This window comes from Lygodium microphyllum, chromosome 16, assembly GCF_053477565.2.
Source record: "Lygodium microphyllum isolate KBCC chromosome 16, Lygodium_microphyllum_v1.1.10, whole genome shotgun sequence".
NCBI classification, from domain to species: domain Eukaryota; kingdom Viridiplantae; phylum Streptophyta; class Polypodiopsida; order Schizaeales; family Lygodiaceae; genus Lygodium; species Lygodium microphyllum.
The window spans coordinates 60,444,405-60,468,910 of NC_141150.1; the positions used below are offsets into that span (position 1 = coordinate 60,444,405).

General features: G+C 45.9%; 1 protein-coding gene and 3 pseudogenes across 5 annotated transcripts in view; 3 read left to right on the forward strand and 1 right to left on the reverse strand.

Annotated features, from left to right (window-relative positions):
• The window catches only part of LOC148022888 (uncharacterized), a 122,293-nt gene that overhangs the window by 58,428 nt on the left and 39,359 nt on the right, over positions 1–24,506 (reverse strand). For 3 of the 5 annotated variants that reach the window (XM_087695835.1, XM_087695834.1, XM_087695830.1), the window contains 5 exons: positions 3,527–3,667; positions 3,160–3,219; positions 2,655–2,988; positions 2,007–2,501; positions 122–351 (listed from right to left, as the gene is read on the reverse strand). In XM_087695835.1, coding sequence (XP_087551961.1) covers positions 122–351; positions 2,007–2,501; positions 2,655–2,988; positions 3,160–3,219; positions 3,527–3,667 — 1,260 coding nt within the window. The remainder of the gene's footprint in view (positions 1–121; positions 352–2,006; positions 2,502–2,654; positions 2,989–3,159; positions 3,220–3,526; positions 3,668–24,506) is intronic. The other 2 variants (XM_087695833.1, XM_087695832.1) reach the window with 2 other exon arrangements.
• Positions 7,263–8,535, forward strand: LOC148022889 (uncharacterized; annotated as a pseudogene).
• Positions 10,391–20,814, forward strand: LOC148022890 (uncharacterized; annotated as a pseudogene).
• Positions 20,829–22,322, forward strand: LOC148022891 (uncharacterized; annotated as a pseudogene).

A 24,506-nucleotide genomic window follows, 5' to 3' on the forward strand; every position in this document is an offset into this window, starting at 1 on the left:
CCAGTTTACAAATGCAGTCCAATTTTCAGCACAGTAATTCTGATGACAAAAGCCTAATCTAAGTCATAAGCATCAAGCCTGTTCACAGTATCCCCTAAAAGACATCTGTCAAGAGGCTTACCATGCCTGTCCAGCCTCCAAACCAGCGACTACTGAAGGATTCCTTTGAGGCCATTTGTGGTTGTGCAGGATAACATTGATGAGTGTGACTACTAACAATCAAAAAATTGGTTGTCGATGGTGATGAAGAGTTGACAAGTTTCATATCCACTGCTTTGTCATGACTTAATTGATTCTGTTGTTCAAGCTGCTTCAAACTACTATCTTCATGATTCACTGGCATACCATCTCCTGCAAAACATGAAGTTAAAATCTCTACAAACATATATAAAAAGATAATTTAGCCTTGACCTAGTCTAATGAAATACATATGAGGGGTTATTATACCTGCTATGGATGAGATTGCTTACCATACTTTATTCAGTACAAACAAGGTCAGTTTTTCATACAGCCACAATGTTATGGATAATGCAGCTGACAGATTGGTAATTTAGACCTCTGAAAATGAAACAACTCAATCACCATGACATTCATCCCACCTTACAGTGCATCAGATTACAACAAGTTTGCAATAGATAGCATTGGAACTATCATGTAACTCCCTTAGCCTGAGATATGTACCATTAGATCGGTTTATTCTCATGCATTTTGGTAAGTAACAAGCTTTCTCATGTTTGAAGCAATATGATGTATTCGTATGTTCTAAACTGATATCAAAACCTGTGATTTTCATAAACCTTATTGGCCCTTATTTCAGATTCCAGAACCTGCATTCTGGCATAAGGCTGAGGAGCCAGCTTTTCTGCACAAGCTTTGCTGCCACTTTAGCATTTTTTTGACAAATAAGGTAGCCATGCATCTGATGATTTGAGGTGCTGTGGGAGTCAGAATTCCTAACAATCAACTCTCCCGCTTTCGCACCACTGAGAGTTATGCCAGGCATGTGCTTTAGCGTTTGACATCCAAAAGAATTATGATGGATATCTGCCATGTAGAGATAAACTTCTCTGAAAATGGCCCAATCGCAACGACCATCTCTGATGATGAGAAGCATCAAAATATAGCTTCTATACTAGATTCAGGTTGCAATATATGCAAGAAGACCAGTTCTTTCCTATATGCCATTCAGTGCAAGCATACTAGATTTTTCTATGATTGTTCTTCTGTAGACAACAATCCCTCTGAATGTGTCTCTGAGACTTTTCAAAAATAAGGTCGCAAATATGCTTTCACACTCCATCATTGTGTAGATTCCACAAGCCAATGACAATGCCTTCACTTCTCAGAGAATGATGACTGAACCTGTCACATTTTCACGGAGAAAGATGGGATACCAGTTACGCTGTTCCAATTGTAAGCTAGCAATTTGCTGTGTGGTACAATGCAAAAGTGCCATAAAACTAACTCCTACTCCATTCTCACATCCCAAAATATGGATGATGCTTTTGAGAACGTTTTACCCCATATTTCCTTTTGTAAAAGCCCTCCAACTTTCCAAGAACTTTGCATTTTAAAGAAGCAATGAAACCACTCACCTTTTTTGGATCTAATACAGTCGAGTGATCAGTATAAAGGACAAGTGGCACAAACTTATTGCCTGGATCATCTCATCCCACGTGATGGAGAATGCTATTAATAACATTTAAACCCATTTTCCTCTTCTCAGGGTATTTCTTTTAATAGAAACATAATCAGAAACATAATCTGCATGGGCTAGCTTGAACAAGCAAAAAAGAAGGCCCTAAGATTCTATAAGAATTCTACAAAAGATGATCATCCACTGCGTTTAACACACAGGCACATTGAGCAATAAAACATTTCATTCTCATTAAATTTGTAAGAAATTTGGCAATTAGCTGGAAGCGAGAGCCAGATTGATTGTAAATGAAGGACAAAAAAAAACCAGTACAAGTATGACCCTGTGCTCCAAATACTTGTTTCCTCACCAGAGCAAAGTGTTGATGTTAAATTCCTGGGGCTTTCACAGGAGTTTCTTCCAAGCAGATTTGGATCTGTAAGAGCCAGACTATGTTCTGCATACTTTGCAGCTTCCATGGGCCTAACAAGCAGGTATTCTTCTTCCAAAGAAGCCTCATCAAGCCCTTTGTACCAGTTCAGATCACATGAATTTTCCTGTGCCATACATTCTAGTGTAAAGTCATTGAGCCCACACATTTCCCGTTCCCTTTTGACCTTCAAGGCAGCATCTAACACCGCTGATGGTCCACATTCTTGGCAAGCGAGGCATCCATTCATTATCTCTGCAATTACAAGGGCCTCTGCCGTAGCTACAGTGAGTCCAATTGCTGCTTGCACATCTTCATTGCCAATGTTGGAACCACTACCTTTGATTCTCTTGACACTTGCTGTTCTATGTTTGGCAGCTGATCTTTTGACATCCTGCTCATGAGAGAACTTGCACTTCCATTCTTGACTGTTGCCTGTATTATAAGGATTACAAAGTTGAATGAAGCAGCCCATTTTGGTAAGCAAAAATACACATTTCCTTAATTCAAAAATGGATGTGATACTTTATCTTGAGCATTTCTAAAACTATTTTGAAGAGCTCACAAAAGAATGACGAAGGATATCACCTCCAGAACCACATATGGCTTCTGCTGCCAACAAACAGGGCTTTGTAGGCAATCTGGACTCAGAAAGATCTGAAATGGGAGGCCCACAGGAAGTGAAATTTTCTTCCATAATTTTATTTTTCGGCATATCAATGCTAGTACCACATTGCAAATGCTTCTCAAATTGAGGAATGGCTTCAATACTGGCCTGCACAACTGGCTGTGTTGTTGACAATGGATTTTTCCCTTCATACATACTGATATCACATCCATCAGTCTCCAATTCCCAGTGATATTCGGTACTTGAATTTGCTTGAGTACTTCTTGGAGAAAGTGATAGCTGCAAAACAAGGGCCTATAGATTGCAACTTAGTAATGACTCAATCCATAATCAAGAGCCTCAGACATGATGTAATCATATGGATAAAAGCTTGTACAAACCCACTTTGCTTACAATACAGGGAAGTTTCATTTAACTCTGCTGAAAAAACATTATAGACACTCTACTCGCTTTATGAGATATTACCTCATGTTTTTGACAGTGTGAGGTCTGATTCAGGGTAGTATCGATTTGAAAATACTGATTCTGAAACCAAGTAAAACACCCTTACTGACAAAGCATGGTACTTATAATTGATGCAAAGACTACAACAAATCACGCACACTTCAAGGATATGCTATTCCAAACAGCACATTACAAAAGCAACCTCAGTCTGGATTCACCTTGCATTGTGGTAACTTGAAGCAGAAACATGAAGTGTTAGACTGATCTAAAACATCCTTGTTCTCCTATATGTGTATCCCTCATGGAAAATGAAATATTTTCATATAGCTATATCGGGTTCAAATTGATGCACCAAACTTTTCTTCAGTTTGACAGTTGACCTACTCACCTGAATGATCTCACAGCGATTTGGATTAGTCAGAGGATCCTCAGAAAGGCACAGCATGTGGTCAGGTTGGTTAGTGCAATCTTTGAGAACTGTGCATGAGTTTATTCTGGCATTTGAACTTAATGTTAACTCATCAATATCCTGCATATAGACACACAATGAACTTAAACAGTTAGACATTTACACCAAAGCTAACGACAACCATAAAACTTCTCTCCAACTGTAAAACACCGATATGCCACAAACCAAAGTTTATAACAGCAGTAACTATTGTGAAACCAATCTTCTTTTCAGAGAAGGGTGGTAGAACCCTGATTTATGACCAATTACAGCAAGTAATTAACACATTAAATAAAAAATTAAATGAAATTTAGGACTTCACTAACTTTGGCTAGATTGCCCTCATGAAAAAAGATGAGCTGACACCAATTGACCCCAAAAACCTTGGCACCCCTTGTGGTATTTCTTTTTAATTTGCTCCCAAATTTGATGAGTTACAATAGGAAAAGCTCTGAAATTGGGAAGAGCCTGATTCCAACAAATCAAGGCACAATCCCTCAACTATGAAATAATTTGTTGTCCTTTGCAACCAATAACCCTTATTTTCAATTCCTCCTTGACTATGCATCTCAAGGAGCCATTGGTTTTTCAGATACCTTCCAATCTGCTGTCCACTGACACGCATGCCCTCATTCTTGCTGGTTACAAACCTGGAATCGGCAAAATCCTAACTGTGAAGAGAGAGGAGAGAAACCTCTAATTCCTTGTCCCAAAAAGTGTACAGCAAGTGTCCCATGCCCCTAAAGGATTAGACGTTTGTCAAAGAGTAGTGGAATTCTGGCCAGAAGATCATCCCAAGTGCCTATCGATTTGAGCATTATCTCATAGAAACCTCGTGAGCCAATAAAGATTTCCTCTACACAATTGTCCTACAAAATGGAGTTTAACCATCGGCAAATCCAAGAGAGCATCAGAATCTTGCCGATGAAAAAGAGGATAGCTCCTCTTTCATAGAAGGCCGAAAAAGAACACAATACAATCTTGGTATCCATGGTAGCATCCAAAACATCTTTGTCCTGGGCAGGAAAGGATTCCTGGTTGTGCTGAGCATATTCACCCAATAGGGTATTGGCAATTTCCAAAAGATGTTCCCAGTCCAAGTCCTAGGACTCCTCAACGACCGAAGTCACCTGCGCATAAGAATGAGCACCATGCTTGGATTATGGAGGGGCTTGAGAATTTGCCATTACATCATCAGAGACATGTTTACTGCATTTAACGGGGGGTTGCACACCAAAACCAGGCTGGACATCGAAACAAGGGGCAGTCATCTCTATACAGGGAACCATTTCTTCCCGCTCTTCATCATCCAAATCAGGCCCCAAGGCATCCACCACTTGGTCTATGAGGACCATATTGAGCTCTAGCATGGTGCAAAGCCTGGGTAACTCAGCTTTTGTCCATCATACCTCTTCTACCTGCTGGAATACCACGCGTGCAGGAGGGCAGGACAGTAGATGCGCAGGCCTCTGGTTCAAAGGTCACTTGAGTCTGCAGATGACATCTCTGGGCTGCAGGTCACACAGTTTGCAGGTGACGGTACTGGTCTGCACAAGTCACAAACTGCAAGTCACAAACTGGAGGTCATGCTGTCAAACCACCTGCTATCAGACCACAGGCAGGTCACAACACTAAAGCAAGTCACAATACTACTCCGGCGCTGATCTGTAGGTTACAGCACTGAAGCAGGTCTGAATACAGAGCTAAAGCTGATCTGCAAATGTCTGTAATGCTGGGCTGCTCCTTTGTGGTCACAGCTCTCATCGCGATGATCTCTCTCTCTTTTTTTTCGTAAAAATGATCTCTCTCTCTCTCTCTCTCTCTCTCTCTCTCTCTCTCTCTCTCCAGGTCATTTTCATCCGACACCTCCACGTCAGGTCGTGATCCCGTTCCGCCGACAGCAACTGCTAGCCAGCTCCTACCCGTCAGCCCTGCCGTCAGATCCCTCCCAATCCCACAACCCCTCGTCACCTGTGCCACCTCAGCCCTTCGTCGCCTGCTTTATCTGCCCCACCTAAAGCCAACCTCTCCCGCCATCCATCAGCTCCCCACCCACCACCTCTGCAGCCCCCAGTTCCCTGCCGCCATCTCCTAGTCCCACAGTCCCTCCTGTTGCAGACAATAAACCTGTCATGAAATGGCTGTTCCTCACATACACTGAAATGGTTATCGTCTATTCTGAACTCTGAATCGAGCTCCCCCACAGGCCCAACACAACAAGACGGCGTTCGCCCCCAAAATGGAGAAGGTCCAGATAGAGCAGATGATTACCAATGCCATCAACAAAGTCAAGGAGTATGATAACGGACTGAGCATAGTGAACAAGCAGCTGAACGATAAGATTAAAAAGTTGGAATTGAAGATAGAAGCCCAAGATGGGGAGATTCAATCACTTAGGCAGCTACTGACTAACATTTAGCTCAGCCCCAAGCTAGAGGAAGGAGAAATTCAACCTAGCATGACCAAGGAGCTCACCCGCATCAAAGAGGAAGTACAACAACTCCAAAAAAGGAGATGACGAAGGAGGCTGTTTCTTGGGTAGGGATGCTCAAGAAAACCCAACAGCAAGTAGAGAAGGCGGAGCAATGAATTCAAATTGCAAAGAAGGGGAAACACCTAGCACACGCACCTACAACCACCATAATCAATGACACATTGGAGGAGGAACAAAAAAGGAAAATGAGAGCACTCCATGTTTGGGTGATGGGGCTGAAGATGCATAAAAAAGTAGATGAGGACACCAAGGTGCTATACACGTTAATGAATATTAAGAAAGGCACGCATGTCTCCACTTGGAGAGTGAGCAAGAAAAGCACAGAAATGGAGAGCTCAAAAGAGCATGCACTCATTCTCCGCTTCCCCACCATGGAGGCTAGGAGAGTCTTCCTAGCTCAATGCCGTACATTGAAAGGGACTGGTTTGTTTTTGGGTGACGATCTCACACCAACCCAACTAGCCCACATGAGGGAGTGCATGCCAAAATTTAAGGCAGCCAAAGAGGAGGGCAAACTCGCCTTCTACAGAGGAGGGAGAGTGGTAGTCATGGAGAGGCACCACAAATGACGATGTGAGACCTATGGGACCAGCCTTGCAGTGGCAGTATGGAACTATAATGGAGCCCTCTGATTGGATGTGTGAGCTTTTGAGGAGACATTCAGAGGAAGAGATATAGCGTCCTACTCAGAAACACATCAGGGACCACATACTACACTTCCACGGGTAACAGGCTATAGGTGGGAGCCAGCTTGCAGGAAGGAAACACACACAGACCACAGTAATCGCGGGTCGGGAGGAGTGGCAATGTTATTCAAGGAGGAGCTACAACAAATGATCCAGGTAGTCCGCAGAGATGAGCAGGCAAGATACATGTGGGTGAGAGTGTGTGGTGAGGAATGCACTTTGTATGTTGCCATATGCTATTTCCCCCCCTATGACGTCCCGATACACCCCACCCAAGGGCCAATCACCATAGTGGCTTTGGGTGAGGATATTTGGCAGTTCTCAAAGGAGGGAGAGGTTATCTTACTAGGAGACTTTAACGCCAAGACAATCTCCCATCAAGTGTCTTTCTTTGATGCATCTAAGGAGATGCTACAGGAGCAGGATGTGTCAGAGTTACGAGAAGACATCTTAGGATAAGAGGGAAGTCACCGAATATGGAAGATACCTTATGGAGATGGGCACAGCACATAGGTTGGCCATTCTCAATGGCATGGCTAGATACCCCCTATCCAACGCCTTCACATGTTATCCTCACCGACACGGTCCTAGCACAATAGACTATGTTCTTGCCCCATCGATGCTAATATCTCACATCCAGGACCTCTCAGTATCCCCACGCCCTCTCGAAGTTGCAGTGGATCATGCCTACCTATCATTCACCATCGACCTCCAGTACACTGACACGCAAACCCATCATGCAACTCACCGACACCCAAGATACCTCTTTTCTAGAGAGACAGAAGATATCTATGAGGTGGAGATCCTTAGATTGTTACATGATGCAGACCTCGACGTTCCATTACAGAAGCCCTCGACGTTCCATTACAGGAGCTGACTCAACAATTCAGTGAGGCCCTACACATTGCTGCAGGTGTAGCCTTCCCACACTCACGACCCACACACAGAGCCTCCACTGGGGTGACACCTCCGAACAGCTAGTATGATGATGAGTGCCGTGAGACCAGAGCATGGCTACAGAGAGAGAGAGCACTGGGATCCACTACCCACACACAAGCACAGATACTCTTTAGATGCCTCACACGATGGAAGAAGAGAACATTCTTAGCCCAGCTGGAGCGAGACCTATATCAGTTATTCTTGAGCCAGGACTCTGGAGAGGCTTGGAGGCTTTTCAGAGAGCATTGCCCGACCACACCTATTACGTCCACCACTGTATGGGAGGAGTATACGCTAGTCTTTATACTGTGGACGGTCAGCCACCTCTTTCTAACCCATTTGAGGCTTGTCCAGAGACCACCACTTTCTTTACAAAAAGTAGGGTCCGAGAGGCCATTAACAGACTTAGCAGAGGAAAGGCACAAGATCATGATGGATTAGTAGCCAAGCACTTGATCCATGCTAGAGATTTGGTGGCAAGATTCCTAGCTTACATGTTTAACAAAGCCATGTGTAAAGGCCTACCAGAAAGCTGGAGCACGAACACTATTGCGCCTATCCTCAAGTCAGGGGGCCCTACTCTACCCAGTAACTATCGAACTATCATGGTTGGGCATACATTGGCTAAGTTATATGCTTCCATCCTTGAGCATAAGTTAAGCAAGTGGGTAGAGATGTGGGGTCTTAGAGCACAAGGACATGTTGGCTTTAGGAGAGGCTTCTCCACATTGGATCACATCCTCACACTCAGAACGATCTTGAGGAGGGAAGGGCTCATGGCCGACAAACCTACTGTTGCTTTGTGGACTTCCGCAAAGCCTTCGACATAGTATCGAGAGACAGGCTAATACATAGATTGCATGCCATGGGAGTACCGACAGAGCTCGGTTGGGGTATTTTGGCACTGTATGAGAGAGTTGTGGGCTAAGTCCGGACACCTAACCTAGTGCTGTGTATCCGCGAGTCAGTCTAGTGTCTGTTGCCTCTCGCATAGAAAAGGTGGGCCCTATGAATAAGACTCCCAGGTATGTATAAGAATCCACATACTCCAGCTCCTCAGATCCATATGTGAATTTAGGTGCTGATCTCTGGACCCACTGTGGTGTAGTATTAAATACCATCACCTTGGTTTTACCAAGGTTCACTGAAACCTCATTGTCCAAAGTATAGGAGTGTAATGCATCCAAATGTCTCTGTAGACCCTCTAGAGAGTCAGCTATCAATACAATGTTATCTGCATACAATAGGAGAGGTATCCAAGTGCCAGCTAGTGGAGTTCCTCTATCTCCTTCCTATGAATATAATCAGCAATCCCATCAATGTGCATGCCAAATAATATCGGAGAGAGGGGACATCCCTACTTCACCGCAATGGTGGAGTAAATAGGTGCTGAAAGGCCTTGGTTTGGAGAGGATGTGCTCACAGGTGCAATTCCAAGAACTCCGCACCAAGCTATGGCTCTTCGATACACTGGTCACATCCACACTACTTTATGGAGTATAGATATGGGGGCCTAACCTTGACCACTGTAGTAGATAAGGGCGCACTTATGACAAATGGAGGTCGATGGAGAAACCCCTAGTGTGCATGATATCCAGGATGATCAGATGTATGGCCTCAGTGCCACATGAGATCATCAGAGCCGAGCTAGCAGCTACACCGATTGTGGTAGAGGCCCACACCCGATCGGTCGCATACATGCATAGCCTACAGGACTTACCCAGACACAGATATGCATGGTTGGCCCTTGAGTCCTCCAGGCAGCTTGCTAGAGAGGTCGATACTTCATGCTGGTATGCACAGATGTCAACTTGGTTTGAGCTGCATGGCTTTAGCATGGACAAGTTAGCCCCCTTCCAGTACTCACTTGATGCACCTTCTCTTGATCTGAGCAAGTTAGAGATTTGCAAGATCATCAGGATGGATCTTACCTGGTTGGATATCAGGCGGACATGGTTGATGCCAGGGCAGGAGCTAGGGACAAAGATGGCTTTCTACCACGAGCATTTCCTTCATACTATAGATGATGGATTTATTGTTCGCCCGAGATACATGGACACCCACCTTTCCCACAATCCACACGAGGACCTCTCTCACCGCCACAATCCACACACAGACAAGGAGTACTGATTGATCGAGCTATTCAACTTAGCCAATCCAGACGTCCAAGGCCTCGACACAGACACCGATGACACCTTCATAGGCAGATACAGGGGATTATTGCTCGGGCTAGAGCTAGGCCCTCCATACCCACATGAGATTGTACCATTTGGAGCTCATTGTTACTAGATAGAGCTCTATGTTTTACACATAGCCATAGTTAGTTTCCTTTCTTATTTTGCTTTGTGCTACATACTTTGCCCATACAATTGTACCATCATACACATGATTGTAACTCATGGTCTCATAGGTCATTTTGGCCTTTTGTAGACGTTAATATATCATTTCATTTCTCTCTCTATCTGTGCATGTTTGGCCTCTGCATGCAGCAGGGGGAGGACTGCAAAAACAGGCTAGTACGCAAGGGATGAAGAACAGGGCTGTGCACAGGGAAACTCACGAACACGGCTGTGCACAGAGTGACTGATGAACAGGGCTGCGCGCTCCTCTCTCTCTCTCTCTCTCTCTCTCTCTCTCTCTCTCTCTCTCTCTCGTCACTGCGTGCAGGGCAGGAGCGTGCCTATCATGCAGGCCCGCTATCTCTGCATTCACAGGTTTTGGCACAATGCTCAGCAACTGACTCCTTCCCTGGTGACACAAGAGCAGCAGGTGGTGACCGACTGGCAGGCAGGATACAAGGTCGAGCAGGATGAGGATGAAACTATGGAAGTTGAAGTAGCCTTAAATGCTGCTAGGCCTTCATCAAGCAAAGGAGTGAATATTTCATCAGCAGGTGCTGCTCAAAAGCAGATGGAGGCCAAATAACATGCACAAACCCGAGAATGTAGGAGGATATGTGCTACCAGAAGGAGAGTAGCGGACTGCATTACAAAAAAAGAACTAAAAGCATTATTGCTTTTCAATAGAGCTTAAAACGTTAAAGGAAAAGCTTTAAGCTTTTCAAAAAAACACTCGTGTCATGTATGAAAGGACAAAACCTATAAAAGGGGGAAGAATGAGGAACTAAGGACCCTTCTCATGAGTTAGTTCTTTCTTGCCTCTTATGTGAGAAAAGAGGAGGGTAACATATAAATTTTTGGAGTTCCGTTTGTGTTCATCGAACTTCCACAAGCTTGATGTTTAAGGCTCGAGGTATGAAGATTGTATACAGTTATTTATACAAGCTCGTATTTTTAATTTTGTTCAAGGTTTTAGATGCTCTACATTGTGCGTGTCTTCGTTGTAATTGAGGCTACAAGAGGCATAGTTGTTGTATATTTTGGATCAGTTTTGCTGGTGTTTTGGTTGTCAATTTTCAAAATTTCTCACAAGTTGTTTCACCACAACAAGAGGCACAACAGGAGACATCACCCCAAGTATACCACTTCTTCTCACAATACTAGTACCAAGACAAATAAGAGGTTTTCCAGAAAGGAAAAAGATGTGAAATGTTATATCTATGGCAATCCCAATCACTTCATTCTTTGAATTACTTCTTGGAGAGCTTGTCAAAAACAAGCATGATGAAGTTGTGGAAGCTAGAGAAGCCTTTTTCCAAGGCGACTTTGTGACCCTCACAAGTACAAAGAATACTTGATCTATATGAGGGATCTCCTGTATGGAGAAATAAGTGCATGAAAAAACACTTGGTTTGTTCTTTTCTTGAGCCTATTCCATATTTCTATAAACAGAAAATGCAATCTAAAGGTAGAGACTTTAGTGACAGTGTTGGTCAAATCATCCAGACAATTGAGCAGATACTGAAAGATGTATGTCACCAACAAAAGTTGATTTTTTTACAGCAAAAGTTTCCTAGTGAAGTTTGTAAGCATGCATTGAAATACTACAAAGATTTTGGGTGTGATAACTGTATGTCACCAACAAAAGTTGATTTTTTTACAGCAAAGTTTCCTAGTGAAGTTTGTAAGCATGTATTGAGCAGCCGACTGCATAAAACAGTCTGATTGCTGCTGTACCTGACAGACTGTGCTGATGTGGCAACTGTCCGACTAGTCTATCCGTACTGCACCTGCTGGCGTGGCTCTTGCGACTGCTGATGTGGCACTTTGGCCGCACTGCTCTACACATTGCTGTCCAAGGAATGACTCTAACACCTCCTCTCAAAGCCTGGACAAGTCAAAAGACTGAGGGATCTGGCATGTCTCCGAAGAAGAGCCTCAGGAAGAGCCTTTGTGAACAAATCTGCAAGATTATCCTCCATCTTGCAGTACTCCACATCAATGGTCCCATCCAGAAGCTTCTCCCGAATGAAGTGATATTATATCTCAATGTGCTTCGTCTGAGCATGGAATACAGGATTCCGTACCAAGGCAATGCAACTCTCATTGTTGCACCGTAGAAGAGTAGGACGAGTCTGGGGCAGCCAAGCTCCTCCAACAATCTCCGAAGCCACACAACCTCACATGTGGTGGAAGACATGGCCCAATACTCCGCCTCGGTAGAAGAATGGGTTGCTTCTTGCTACTCCATGAGATAACACTTGTATCCAAGGTAAAACAATAGCATGTAGTATATTGCCAGTGGTCCACATCGCTAGCCCAATCCGAGTCGCTCCAACCTACAAGAACAAGAGCTAAAGCAGTTGTACCTGTTGGATAAGAAATCCATAAGTCAAAGGTCCCCCTCTGAGACTCATAAATCTCATGACCTAAGAAGAAATGAAGAAGCCCCAAATCCGTCATCTCAAACATTTGATGTAAAGTTGTCTTGATCTCTTGGACCTTTTGTGCATGGTCACTTGTAAGAATCAAATCATCAACATACAACACAAACAATGCACGACCAGCCTCGGAAGTGTGCACATAAAGCTGCGGATCGGCCTTGGAGCGCCGATATCCCAACTTTGACTGAAGAAACAAGTTAATCTTCTCGTTCCATGCATGGAAGCCTGCTTGAGGCCATACAAGGCCTTCTTCAACCTGTAAACTTTCCCATCCGAGGATCCAAAGCTAGGAGCCTGCTCTACATATATCTCCTCCTGCAAGTCACCATTGAGAAAGGCCGCCTTCACATCCAACTGATAGACAGGCCATCTCCTATGGCCAGCCAAGGCAAGAACGGCTCGAATAGTCGCCACACGAGCAGTGGGGGCAAAAGTATCATGGAAGTCAATGCCTGGGCGTTGAGCAAAACCTTTAGCAACAAGACGGGTCTTATGCTTGTCCAAAGAACCATCGCTAAGGTACTTGGTCTTGAAGACCCACTTGTCACCAATCACCTTCTTGTGAGAGGGACGAGGCACAAGGTACCAAGTGCCATTCCTCTCTATAGCCTCCAACTCGGCTTCCATAGCCTTCCGCCAATAGTCAGACTGCAAAGCCTCCTTCATTGAAGTGGGCTCTCTATCCTGCATAGCACAGGTCATCAAACAATAGTTAGAGCAAACAAGCTCCGTAGAATGTGCTTGGTTTCTCTGTGACCTCCGCGGTCCATCTTGCGGTTCCCACTCCTCAAGGACCCCCTCCATCCCTGAATCTCGAAGTGTGTCACAGGCCCAACGAGGAGGAGACAAGTCGCTCTCCATCTACTGAAGACTCAGGTACATCCACCGGCGGGAGCTCCACTAGGGTGGCCAGTGGAAGGAAAGACTCTAAATCAGAAAAATAATCTCCATCAAGAGGCTCTGGCTCCAAAGAAACTGTCTCGTGAGCCCAACTCTCCCCCGGATCTCGATTCTCCAAGGACGGGGTGCTCCTCACCCCCCTCTGAGGCCGGAACTCCCACAAACCGCACATCTCGGCTCGTGAGACATCCCGCTTGACAAGATCAAACAAACGATAACCTTGAGACTAGGAGTTGTAGCCAACAAAAACCTATCATCGGGAAGCCGCCTCAAACTTATCACGTTGCGTCTTCAAGATGTGCACATAGGCGTCACACCCAAAGATCCTGAAATAAGAGACATCAGGCTTAGTTCCAAAGTAAGCCTCAAAAGGTGTCATCCTATCAACGGCCGAAGTGGGAGATCGATTGAGGATGTGGACTGCAGTAGCCACTGCCTCGGCCTACAAAAATTGAGGTGTCTGTCGTCCATGCTCCATCATGGTGCACGCCATCTCGATTACACTTCGGTTCTTCCACTCCAAAATGCCATTCTCTTGAGGAGTGTTGGTATTAGCAAACTCCTAGCGAATGTCCCTATCTACAAAAAAACGAGCAAACTCATTAGACACAAATTCACCACCCTTGTCTGAATGCAAGGTCTTCAGTTGCCGATCAAATCGGTTCTCCTCAAAGAGAAGCCAATCCTTGAAGTGGGAGAAAGCCTCCGACTTCAATGTCAAAAAATAGGCCCATGTCATCCTGCTATAGTCATCTACAATCAACATGAAGTACAAGCTCCCCTTCAGGGACTCGGTCCTCATCGGGCCACAAAGATCCATAGATACAAGCTCCATAGATGAAGTAGACCGCCTCGAAGCTTTGTTGGGAATCGCATCTCGATGCGGTTTTCCACGAATGCAGGAGACACATGGTTGTTGGCTTGCCACTATGTTCGGCAAACCTGGACAAACGATCCTCGTGATGCCTTCCGAAGGTACTCATAGTTCAGGTGGCCAAACCGAGCATGCCACAAGCTCGGACTGTGTTTGAGAGGTAAGAGCTGAAGAAGACTTCAATTTGTAAATGCCATTCTCCTCATACCCTGAAGAGAGAACCTTTCTCGATCCACGATCAAGAACTCGAATAACATCACTGTCAAACTCCACCAAGAGACCAAGGGAACAAATCTTATGGACCGAAAGCAAATGATACCCCAAGCCTGGCACATGCAACACCTCGAAAGTGTGGGTACCACCACATCCATCTGGAATCAGCTACATCTCACCCCGCGCAACAATAGACACAGAAGAGCTATCTCCAATGAGAATCTGCCCACGCGAAGGTCACAAGTGGGCAACACCAATGGGAGGAGAAGTCATGTACCGTAAGGCACCACTATCCACGATCCACTCTCAAGCCTGGGGGGCTATCATTGCAGCATCATAAGTCTTCGGTGTAGGGTCCTCAATGACCGCTAAGTGTAGAAAAGCAACTGATAAGGGTGCAGCCACCGCTCCAGAATCCTTCGGGTCCTTCTTCTTGGTGTCCTTCTTGTCTTTGTCGAGGCAATCTTTCTTCCAATGACTGTTCTTACCACAAATATTGCAAGTCAATTCCTTCTCCTTGTCCTTCTTGGATTTATTGTTCTCTTTCTTCTTCTTTTGGTCCTTCCCCTTCTAAGAGGCTTGACCAACCAAAGCCTTCGATTTGGAAGCATTCTGTCCCTTCAACTGTTCCTCTTGGTCCAAGACCATAGGAACCAGCTCTTCCCACCGAAGAGTCGACTCCCGTCCGGATGCAATAAGAGCGGAATAAAAAGTACCAAATCGTGGCGACAACTGGGACAATAAAGTGATCGCCATGTCTTCAGAGGAAATAGGCTTCCCTGCATTTGAACCTGCATCTAAAGCTGCCGAAGCTTGTTGATGTGTTCTCGAAGCGAAGAAGACTTATGCACGGACAAAGTCCGCATCTACACCTCCAAAGAAACCCTCTTCATCAAGGTCATCCGGTTATACATCTGATCGAGCTCCAGCCATATCTCTTGAGCCACCGTCAAGTGCTCGATGTGAGCTATCACGACTATAGTACAGAACAGAAAAAGAAAAGCACAAATCTTGGCATTCAATTTGTCCCAATGAGACTGGGCCTTGGTCAACTCCGCACGAGCATTGAAAGGGAGTTTAGACTCATCTCTCACCGAGGGCCAGTTAATCTCCTCCATCACAAGCTCTGCCAAATCATAAGACTCTAGAATGACCAACATCATCACGCGCCAAATGCGGTAATTGTCACCATCAAGCTTCTGATCTGATGGAAGAGCCGATAGGACAGGCACCTTCTTGTCCATTATCGCGTGGAACTCCAAGTCAATCTCTATAGACATGTTCACATGCAATGCCTGCATAAACGCAAAATCAGTCCCCCTTTGACTGTGAAGACTCAGCCTGCTAGGGCTCTTTCCTCCGCTTCCCAACCCTTTCTCAACCGCCGGAGGCGATGAAAAGGTAAAATCTGCAATGGAAGGCCTAAAACACAGCCTTCCTCCCCTTCAAACAGCAACAACCTGTAACAAATTCACCAACTGAACTCCTTTCCCACACGCCCACACTCACTTCAACCTTGATCCGATGCGCAGCCCTCCCACTCGCTCTCGAATCTGGGAAACGCAGCCTTGTGTCGCACTGAAATCTCCTCTTCAGATAGGTTCTTCAGTCAGTCCATCTATCTTCACCGCTCTGATACCATGTTAGAGTGCAGCGGTGCGGAAGCGTGGGACCAAGACTAAGAGAGAGTGAACACAAAGAGGAGAGAGAGAGAGAGAGAGAGAGAGAGAGAGAAAGAAAGGAGATAGCAAAACGTAGGAAATCTGCAGTGTAGAATGTTGTATAGGAATGCAGAAATATACACCGGTGCAGAGAGAATATCTACGTATGTCTCCGCCTTGAGAACCTCGATCTCCGTCAGCCCGCATGCTGTCAGTCACCAACAGGCTGTCTCTGTCAGATGTCAGATGTGTGTGTCCAAGTGCTGGACAGGACTGCTATAAATCCAAAGATGCTCCCAATCCAAGTCCTAGTGGAGTCATTTGATTATCCAACTACTAGAGCCTAGAACAAAGTCGGACCAATTGCTAGAGCACAGAGCAATATCTGAGATTCCCCAAAAGGCAATGCATTTGTCCCATTCACAAGGTTTAAATGTTGGCCAACCTGATCACTTTATTGGCATTATTTTGTCCTATATATTTGGGCTCCTCCTCCACATTCAGTCATTCATCACTTGCAGATCCTAGTGCATGCCCTATTGGAGAGAGGCCATCGGTGTTAGTGCCCACGTAGCCAATGACTCACTGTTATATGCAATTGTCTCATGTTTGGTTTATGGATTCCATTTCTTGAGTACATCTTTGAGTTCTCCTTTGCAATGCTCTTGTGTTTTCTCTTTCTTTTCTCTTTTGTCTTGTGTTCAATAGTCTATTTCAACATTCTTTCATGCTTCCATTGCTGCATCCACTTCTGACACGATATCATAGCTCAGGATCTAAATTCACATTTGCAAGCTCTTGGGCAGGGTTGTTACAAGTTGACCAACAAGATTTTCAGCCTCTTTTTTCCTTATCTGGGCTGATTCTTCCTAGCTTTTGCAGATTTTGTGATTTGTTACCACCAACACTGAAAGTGAACTCCGTTTAGTGCATTTTGTGTTGTGCTTTGGCTGCACTCTCTCTCCTCCTCCTCTTCTTTTCTTTATTTTCTCTTCCTATCCTCTCCAAATGGCTCCTCTTGTTGTTCTATTGATAACAAATTTCACGGCCATGATTATCTAACATGGAGTGCTGTTATAAAAGCCTGGTTTGTGCAAAAGCAATTATGGTGCATTGTTTCAAGAGCTATTGAGCATACTAAGACCCCACTCCTCTTCCAACTGATTTCAACAAGGACAACCACGAGGAAGTCGTGCTCACATGGGATTCCAATGATGGCCATACATATTCTGCTCTTCTTCGTTGTATCTCTAAAGAGCAGTCACAAGACTACTTCAGCGATATGAGCAAAGCTTCAATGTTGTACAAGGCTCCCTCCACTATATGTGCACTTATCCTATATGGACAAGTCCAACGGATGAAGTTATAGTCAAAGGATACTATTCAATCACTCTTGCTACATGTTCCACAAGTACAAGATCAACTTCAACACATGCAATCTGGCCTTCTAGAGGCTCATCTTGTGGAGACTGTGCTCTACAAGCTCCCTCCGAAGTTTAATGGAGTGGCGAATGCTTTGCCGGCCTAGATGTTATCGACACCAATGAGTTTTACATATGTCTTCGATGTTGCTTGAGTATGAGGCATGTTTGCGGTTACAAGGGACGCTTCCATTCCAATATGGTGGCTCCAATGAGACATTTGCAGCTTCAGAGAGAGATGACAAGAAGAAGAAGCCAAAGGCCCAATGTTCTCACTATGGGAAGAAGTGTCATTTGTGCAAGGATTGCAAACACTTACTCGCTTCAAGGAAGAAGGAGAAGCAGCAACAGTAGGATACAGACTCCTCCATCAAGTCATCTACCTCCTCCAACTCTGACTTGGATCCTTCGATCAAGGCAAAGGTGAAGGCCCGAAAAGGGTTATTTTCTTCAGATCGTGGAAAGGGCTTAGCAACCCCTCCTGCTTTCTAGTGCAGGTGATGCGATCATTCCTCATGACTCTCTAGTGCCAAAGAGGGAGTGTGAGAGGGTGGTGAGATAGGACAAGTGAGCCTCATCTATACACATATAAAGGTGCACAAGTTCTGAAGAGGGACTTCCCTAACACATCAACCGAAGTCTGGCAAGTTTTGAAATCCAAGAGTTGGGATTAACTTCCAAGTTCATGATGGGCTATTACTTGACACAGAGCAGGATTGACTCCTAGTCTAACCTCACATGGGGGGACACTTTGTGATCTTGGCCAAAGGCAGAGAATCCATGTTCATGTATACTTGGAGGCATTTTTTACAAGATGATCATGTATGCTACAACGAGGCATTATTGATTTCCAACATTGACAGCTATTATGGTTCATCTCTATCTTCAAGTTCTAATACGATTGACATCGACGATTATGTTCTCTCCGAGGCACCTTGATGGTGGCTTGATCACCCATTGCCTGAGTATCCACGGTCCTATTCTGGTGGTCTTTGTTGTATGAACTATGATGACTCATTATCATTGTATCACCATGTTGTATCATATCACACATGATCTAAGAGAGGGTGTTAGCAGTACAATTAGGTCATGAGTGAGTCTGGGATGCATCTTAGTGGGACAAGCATAATTGTCTTATTTAGGTATCTTTTAATTGTCATTATGGGGATTAGTTTAGCATTTATTACTAGCCAATATCATTACTTTATTGGCATTATTTTGTCCCATATATTCGGGCTCCTCCTCCACATTCAATTATTCATCACTTACAGATTCTAGTGCATGCCCCATTGGAGAGAGGAAACCAATGCCAATGCCCATGCAACCAGTGAATCTCCTGAGCACATATCTAAGTGCTCCTTTGCAATATTCTTGTGTTTTCTCTTTCCTTTCTCTGTCTTGTGTTCAGCAGTATATTTCAACATTCTTGCATGCTTCCACCGATGCATCCACTTCTAATAGCCTCAACATATTTGGATCACTTCACAACTGGCTCAACATGTTCAAATCAAAGTTCAAAACCATCTAGTCCATATCAAGGCCAAAGGCCTCTACCACCTCATCAATGAAGGTTGTGTTCAAATCAGACATTAAGATGCAAACTGATCACCAACAATTAACTGCCTCTCACAACGACTTGCTATGCAATCTCTCTCTCTCTCTCTCTCTCTCTCTCTCTCTCTCTCTCTCTCTCTCTCTCTCTCTCTCTCTGTGTGTGTGTGTGTGTGTGTGTGAAACTGGGAGCAAGCACATTGGACTATATCCTCGGCCCTCTATCACTTATCCCCGACATCCAGTCCTTTAAAATATCACCTCGCCCACTCACAGTGGCTGCCGACCATGCCTACCTGCAATTTGACATAACCTGCAGGTATGACCTAACCCCCCTAGCAAGCAACCCAGGTACCACTTTACTAGGCTAACTGCGAGCGCATACTCCGACCATCTCTACAATAGCCTGTAGGAAATGGACCCCCACGCACCCCTGGAGGAGGTCACAACACAGTTGGCAGGCACACTACACACCTCGGCTGCCGAATACTTCCCCCACACATCCCCCCACTCCACCCCTCCGAACAAGAATGTCCCACAGAATAGCTGGTACGACGCAGAGTGCAGGGAAACCCAGCTCCGTCTTCAACAGGATGAAGCACGAGGAGTACACACGCATAAACAAGCACGCTTGATCTTTCGTCGTCTAGTGCAACGGAAGAAACGAGCCTACCTCTCCAAAGTGGAACACGAATTCTACCAGCTATTCTTAGGACAGGACAGCAAAGAGGCATGGAAGGCGTTTCAGGAACCCCGAGCCAAGACGCCCATCACCTCCCCGGACACTTGGCACGCATATGCAACCTCACTATACCAAGTACCCAAGCAGCCCTAGCTATCCCGGCCCCCAAGGAGCAGACCGGGATCATCCACATTCTTCAGCACGGAGCGTGTTCGAGACGCCATTGATAGACTCCAAAATGGCCGTGCCCAAGACCACGAAGGCTTGGTAGCAGAGCATTTGACCCATGCCAGAGACATACTAGCACCTCTCCTAGCACACATGTTCAACAGAGCCCTATGCGAAGGCTTCCCTGCCAGCTGGTCAACCAACACCATAATACCTATCCTAAAGGCCGAAGACCCCAAGGTTCCCACGAACTACCGAACAGTCATGGTTGGCCATGTACTAGCCAAGCTCTATGGATCCATACTGGACCACGAGCTGAGCAAGTGGGCAGAGCAACACCAACATCGTGCGGCAGGACAAGCAAGGTTTAGGAGGGGGTTCTGCACCCTTGACCATATCCTCACACTGAGAGCCATCATAGAGGAGGACAGAGCACATGGAAGACGGGTATACTGCTGCTTCGTGGACTTCCGCAAGGCCTTTGACACAGTCCCACGAGCGAGGCTCGCGCAGAGACTATAGGAGCTGGAGGTCCCAACCGAAATGCGATGGGGGATACTAGCACTATACGAATCGGTAACGGGCCAAGTTCGAGCACCAGGAGGGCTGTCAAAGGAGATAACCAGCACCATCGGACTCAAGCAGGGATGCCCACTCTCACCCACCCTATTTGGCCTCTACATTGATGAGATCTCAGAGTACATAGATAAATTGGGCGAGGAGGGATCGAGCCTAGAAGGGACACTGATACCCATCTTACTATATACGGACGACATAGTCCTCATCTCCAGCACACCCAAAGGGCTACAGCGCCAACTGGACGCACTACAGGCCTTCTGCCAAGACAAAGACCTAACTGTGAACCTGGAGAAAACCGAGGTCATGGTGTTCAACACATCAACCCAATGGCTCCGACGATCGGTACCCCCCTTCACATACGGCGGAGAGACCGTGGACGTGGTCCAAAGATACGTCTATCTAGGGATTACATTCTCTGGACCGAGATTTACCCTGAGAAAAGCAGTAGAAGATAGACTAACCCGAGGCTATGCAGCCCTCGGGTCAATGGAGAACCAATGTGCCCGCATACAGTTCCAGGAACCCCGGACAAAGCTCTGGCTTTTTGACACCTTGGTCACACCAGCCCTCTTGTACGGGGCTTCCATATGGGGGTCCCATCTCTACCACACGCGGAGGGCCCCACAGGATCAGCCATTGCCTAAGGAGGAGGCTACCTATGAGGGATGGGAGCAGATGGAGAGACCCTTAATACTTATGATCTCACGGATGATCCGAAGCAATCCCTCCGTACCACACGAGATCATCCGCGCAGAGCTGGGGGCACCGCCCCTCGTGGCTGAGGCCCTCTTCCAGACCGTGACCTTCTTGCACCGAATATGGGACCTGCCCCGGCACCGGTACCCCAGACTCGCCCTGGAGTCATCCAAACAACTAGCAATACAAGGAGACACTGAGTGCTGGTATGCCCGAACAGAAACCTGGCTACGGCTCCATGGCTTGCACATGGACCACCTCCCCCCACTACAATACAGCCTAGACTACCCACACCTGGAGCTCAACCGAGAGGAGGTGAATCGCATCATCAGAATGGATATCATCCAGACAGACACAGCCAAGACATGGGTGACCCCCACGTCGGAACTAGGAACCAAGAAGGCTTTCTACCGAGAGCACTTCCTGCACATCTCCCCAGATGGCTTCATCACCCGCCCAAGCTACATGGACACACACCTGTCTCACGGGGTCAGAAGTGCCATCGGACAAATCCGCACGTCCTCACACCAATTACGGGTCGAAACGGGCAGATACGGGGCCAACCCCCTCCCCCCAAAAGACTGAATCTGTCAGCTCTGCCATCTCGAGCCAGTGACAGAGGAATACTATATCTGTGGATGCCCAGTGTACTACGAAATCCGGGGACGCTTCCACTGCCTATTCAGCGAAGGATTCGGACCACTCTCCAAGGTGATGGAATTCAAAGACCAGAGATGCCTGGGGCTCTTTCTACTGGAAATACGACGCCACAGAGACCACCTCCTACAAACCACGGAGCAAAGACAAGGAGCCACCAACCAACGCACACTCAACGAATTCTACCAAATACCAGCTACCCTCCCCACCACCGAGCCCCCACCAGCCCAACCGGCCTCCCGACCCCGGGGGACCACCTTAGAAATAGCCACAGCGAGAGGCAAAGCCCGACACCCACGCCCCGCCGGCCCCCGTCCCCGCAGAAGACACATGTCGAAGATACAAGGGATACTACGCCGCCATCGGAGGGCCCTACCCCGCCGCTTTAGTCTCTCCATGTTAGACCGACCCATGCGGGACATCCTAGGATAAACACTCCAAGAGCAGTTCCACACCGCACTAGGAGTACCTCTAGATTATATCTAGTCTAGATATCATTTTGTACCTACTCAATTTAGTTCAACATAGCATAAATGTTAGCTTCACTGGGACTTTTGAAATCTCCCAAACATTTTATATGCAACATTTTGGTCTCATAGGCAAACTTGGCCTGTTTTAGACGTTAATATAACTTTCTTTCTTTCTTCTCTCTCTCTCTCTCTCTCTCTCTCTCTCTCTCTCTCTCTCTCTCTCTCTCTCTCTCTCTCTGATTACAACCTGGATTGCCCTACTTTGAGCCTCAATCGTGCAAAGCTGAATAGTGTGATCAAAGCAAACATCACTAAAGTGGAGACAGAAAGGACTTGGTCCAAGCCCCCTTTTCCATTGGGCACAAAAACAGCACAATACCAATGTCACTTCTTGCAGCTTTCGCATGACGGTTTCATAGTGAGGCCGAGATACATGGATGCTCAACTTTCCCACGGACTCCGAGTTGCTATTGGTCAAATCCGCACCTCATCGCATCAGCTAATGATTGAGACAAGTCAATGGAGCCATAATGCAACCAATGAGAGGATGTGCCAGCTTTGTGGATGGGAGCCAGAAACGGAGGAGCACTACATTTGTAGATGTATTGTATACTATGATATCCAAGGCCGCTATCATTGCCTCTTTAAGAAGGGCTTTGGACCACTAAGACGGGTGATGGACTATGAGGACCAAAGATGTTTGGGCCTTTTCTTACTCGAGCTCCAACGACACAGATCATTATTTTTATGGGATAGGAGGCGACCCCAACATCATCCACCCCTCCAAAGAGCAATTACAAACTACTTCAGCGTAGCTAAACCCCTAGCCGCGACCACCCCAGACACTACATCTCCTACTGATAGGCGTTGCCGAGAAACAGCATCAGGAGGCATCACAGTTGACAAAGCTAAAACGCTACGCAGAGCACGATGCTCTAGAGTACCTACTTGGCAACATAGGCGTGCCCATATGCGCCACATTCGCATCACGATTGCTCATTACAGAGGCAGATTGGCATGGTGACTCAATCGGAGGTAGCTTGCAGAGTCTTGGTGGATTCCATAGACTGAGGGGGAGATAGTCTATACTCTTTTCCATACTTCTCATTCCAATTTACCATGTAAACTTATACATAAATTTTATCTCTTCCTATCTGATTAGAGATGATGATACCAGTTGTATTGGTTATGGTTTCATAGGCCACTCTGGTCTTTTAGAGACATTAATAGATCTTTCTTTCTTTCTTTCTTTTTCTCTTTGTGGTAGATATCAATTGCCGCATGAAAGACTAGCTAACATGATCAAAAGCTTTTTTAATATCTAACTCGACCATAATTACATGTTGGCCAGAGGCTTTGGCATAATCAATCCCCATTTGAACATTCAAAGCATCTCTCTCTCTCTCTCTCTCTCTCTCTCTCTCTCTCTCTCTCTCTCTCTCTCTCCGTAAAAGGTAATTGTATTAATTACGAAAAAAGGTACAAGTTTACATGATTACAAGATACACGATGGCTCTAAGCCATCACGTGCAATCTCTCTGGCTCTCTAAAGCCCTAAACTCCAAAAGAGTTACAAAAAGTCATGGCAACGACGCAGAGGAAATTGCCATATGCCAGAGAAGCAAGTCCTCCCAAGGAAGTAAGTCAGAGTGCCGAATAAGATCTATCTGCCAATGCAAAAGGCCTTTAAGACAAGCAAAATGTCCCTGAACATTGTAGGCTGAATCAAAAAGAAAAGCATTCCGAATGGTCCAATTGTGCCAACAGCCCCAGTATCTAAGAAAGTGAAACAAGATCTTCATATGTGACGGAGCCGGTATGGGGTATTTGGGCCGCGCAAAAGCCCAGTCAAAAGGGCTTAGCAAGAAACCAACCACTGCTCTCCAAACTGCCGACAAGAGTGACCAGATTTTCTTAGCAAGAGGGCAAGAAATAAATCGATGACGGGCCGATTCCACACTGGTGGTGCAAAAGAAACAATTGCCATTGGAGATTCAACGCTTGGAAAGGGCTGAAGCAAGAGGAAGACCACCGATCATCACCCTCCAAAGAAAGACCTTGCATTTGAAAGGTGTCTTGTTCATCCAACCCTCCATCATAGTTGCCTTCCACCAAGACCAAGATTTACGCAATCCTCATACAGTAT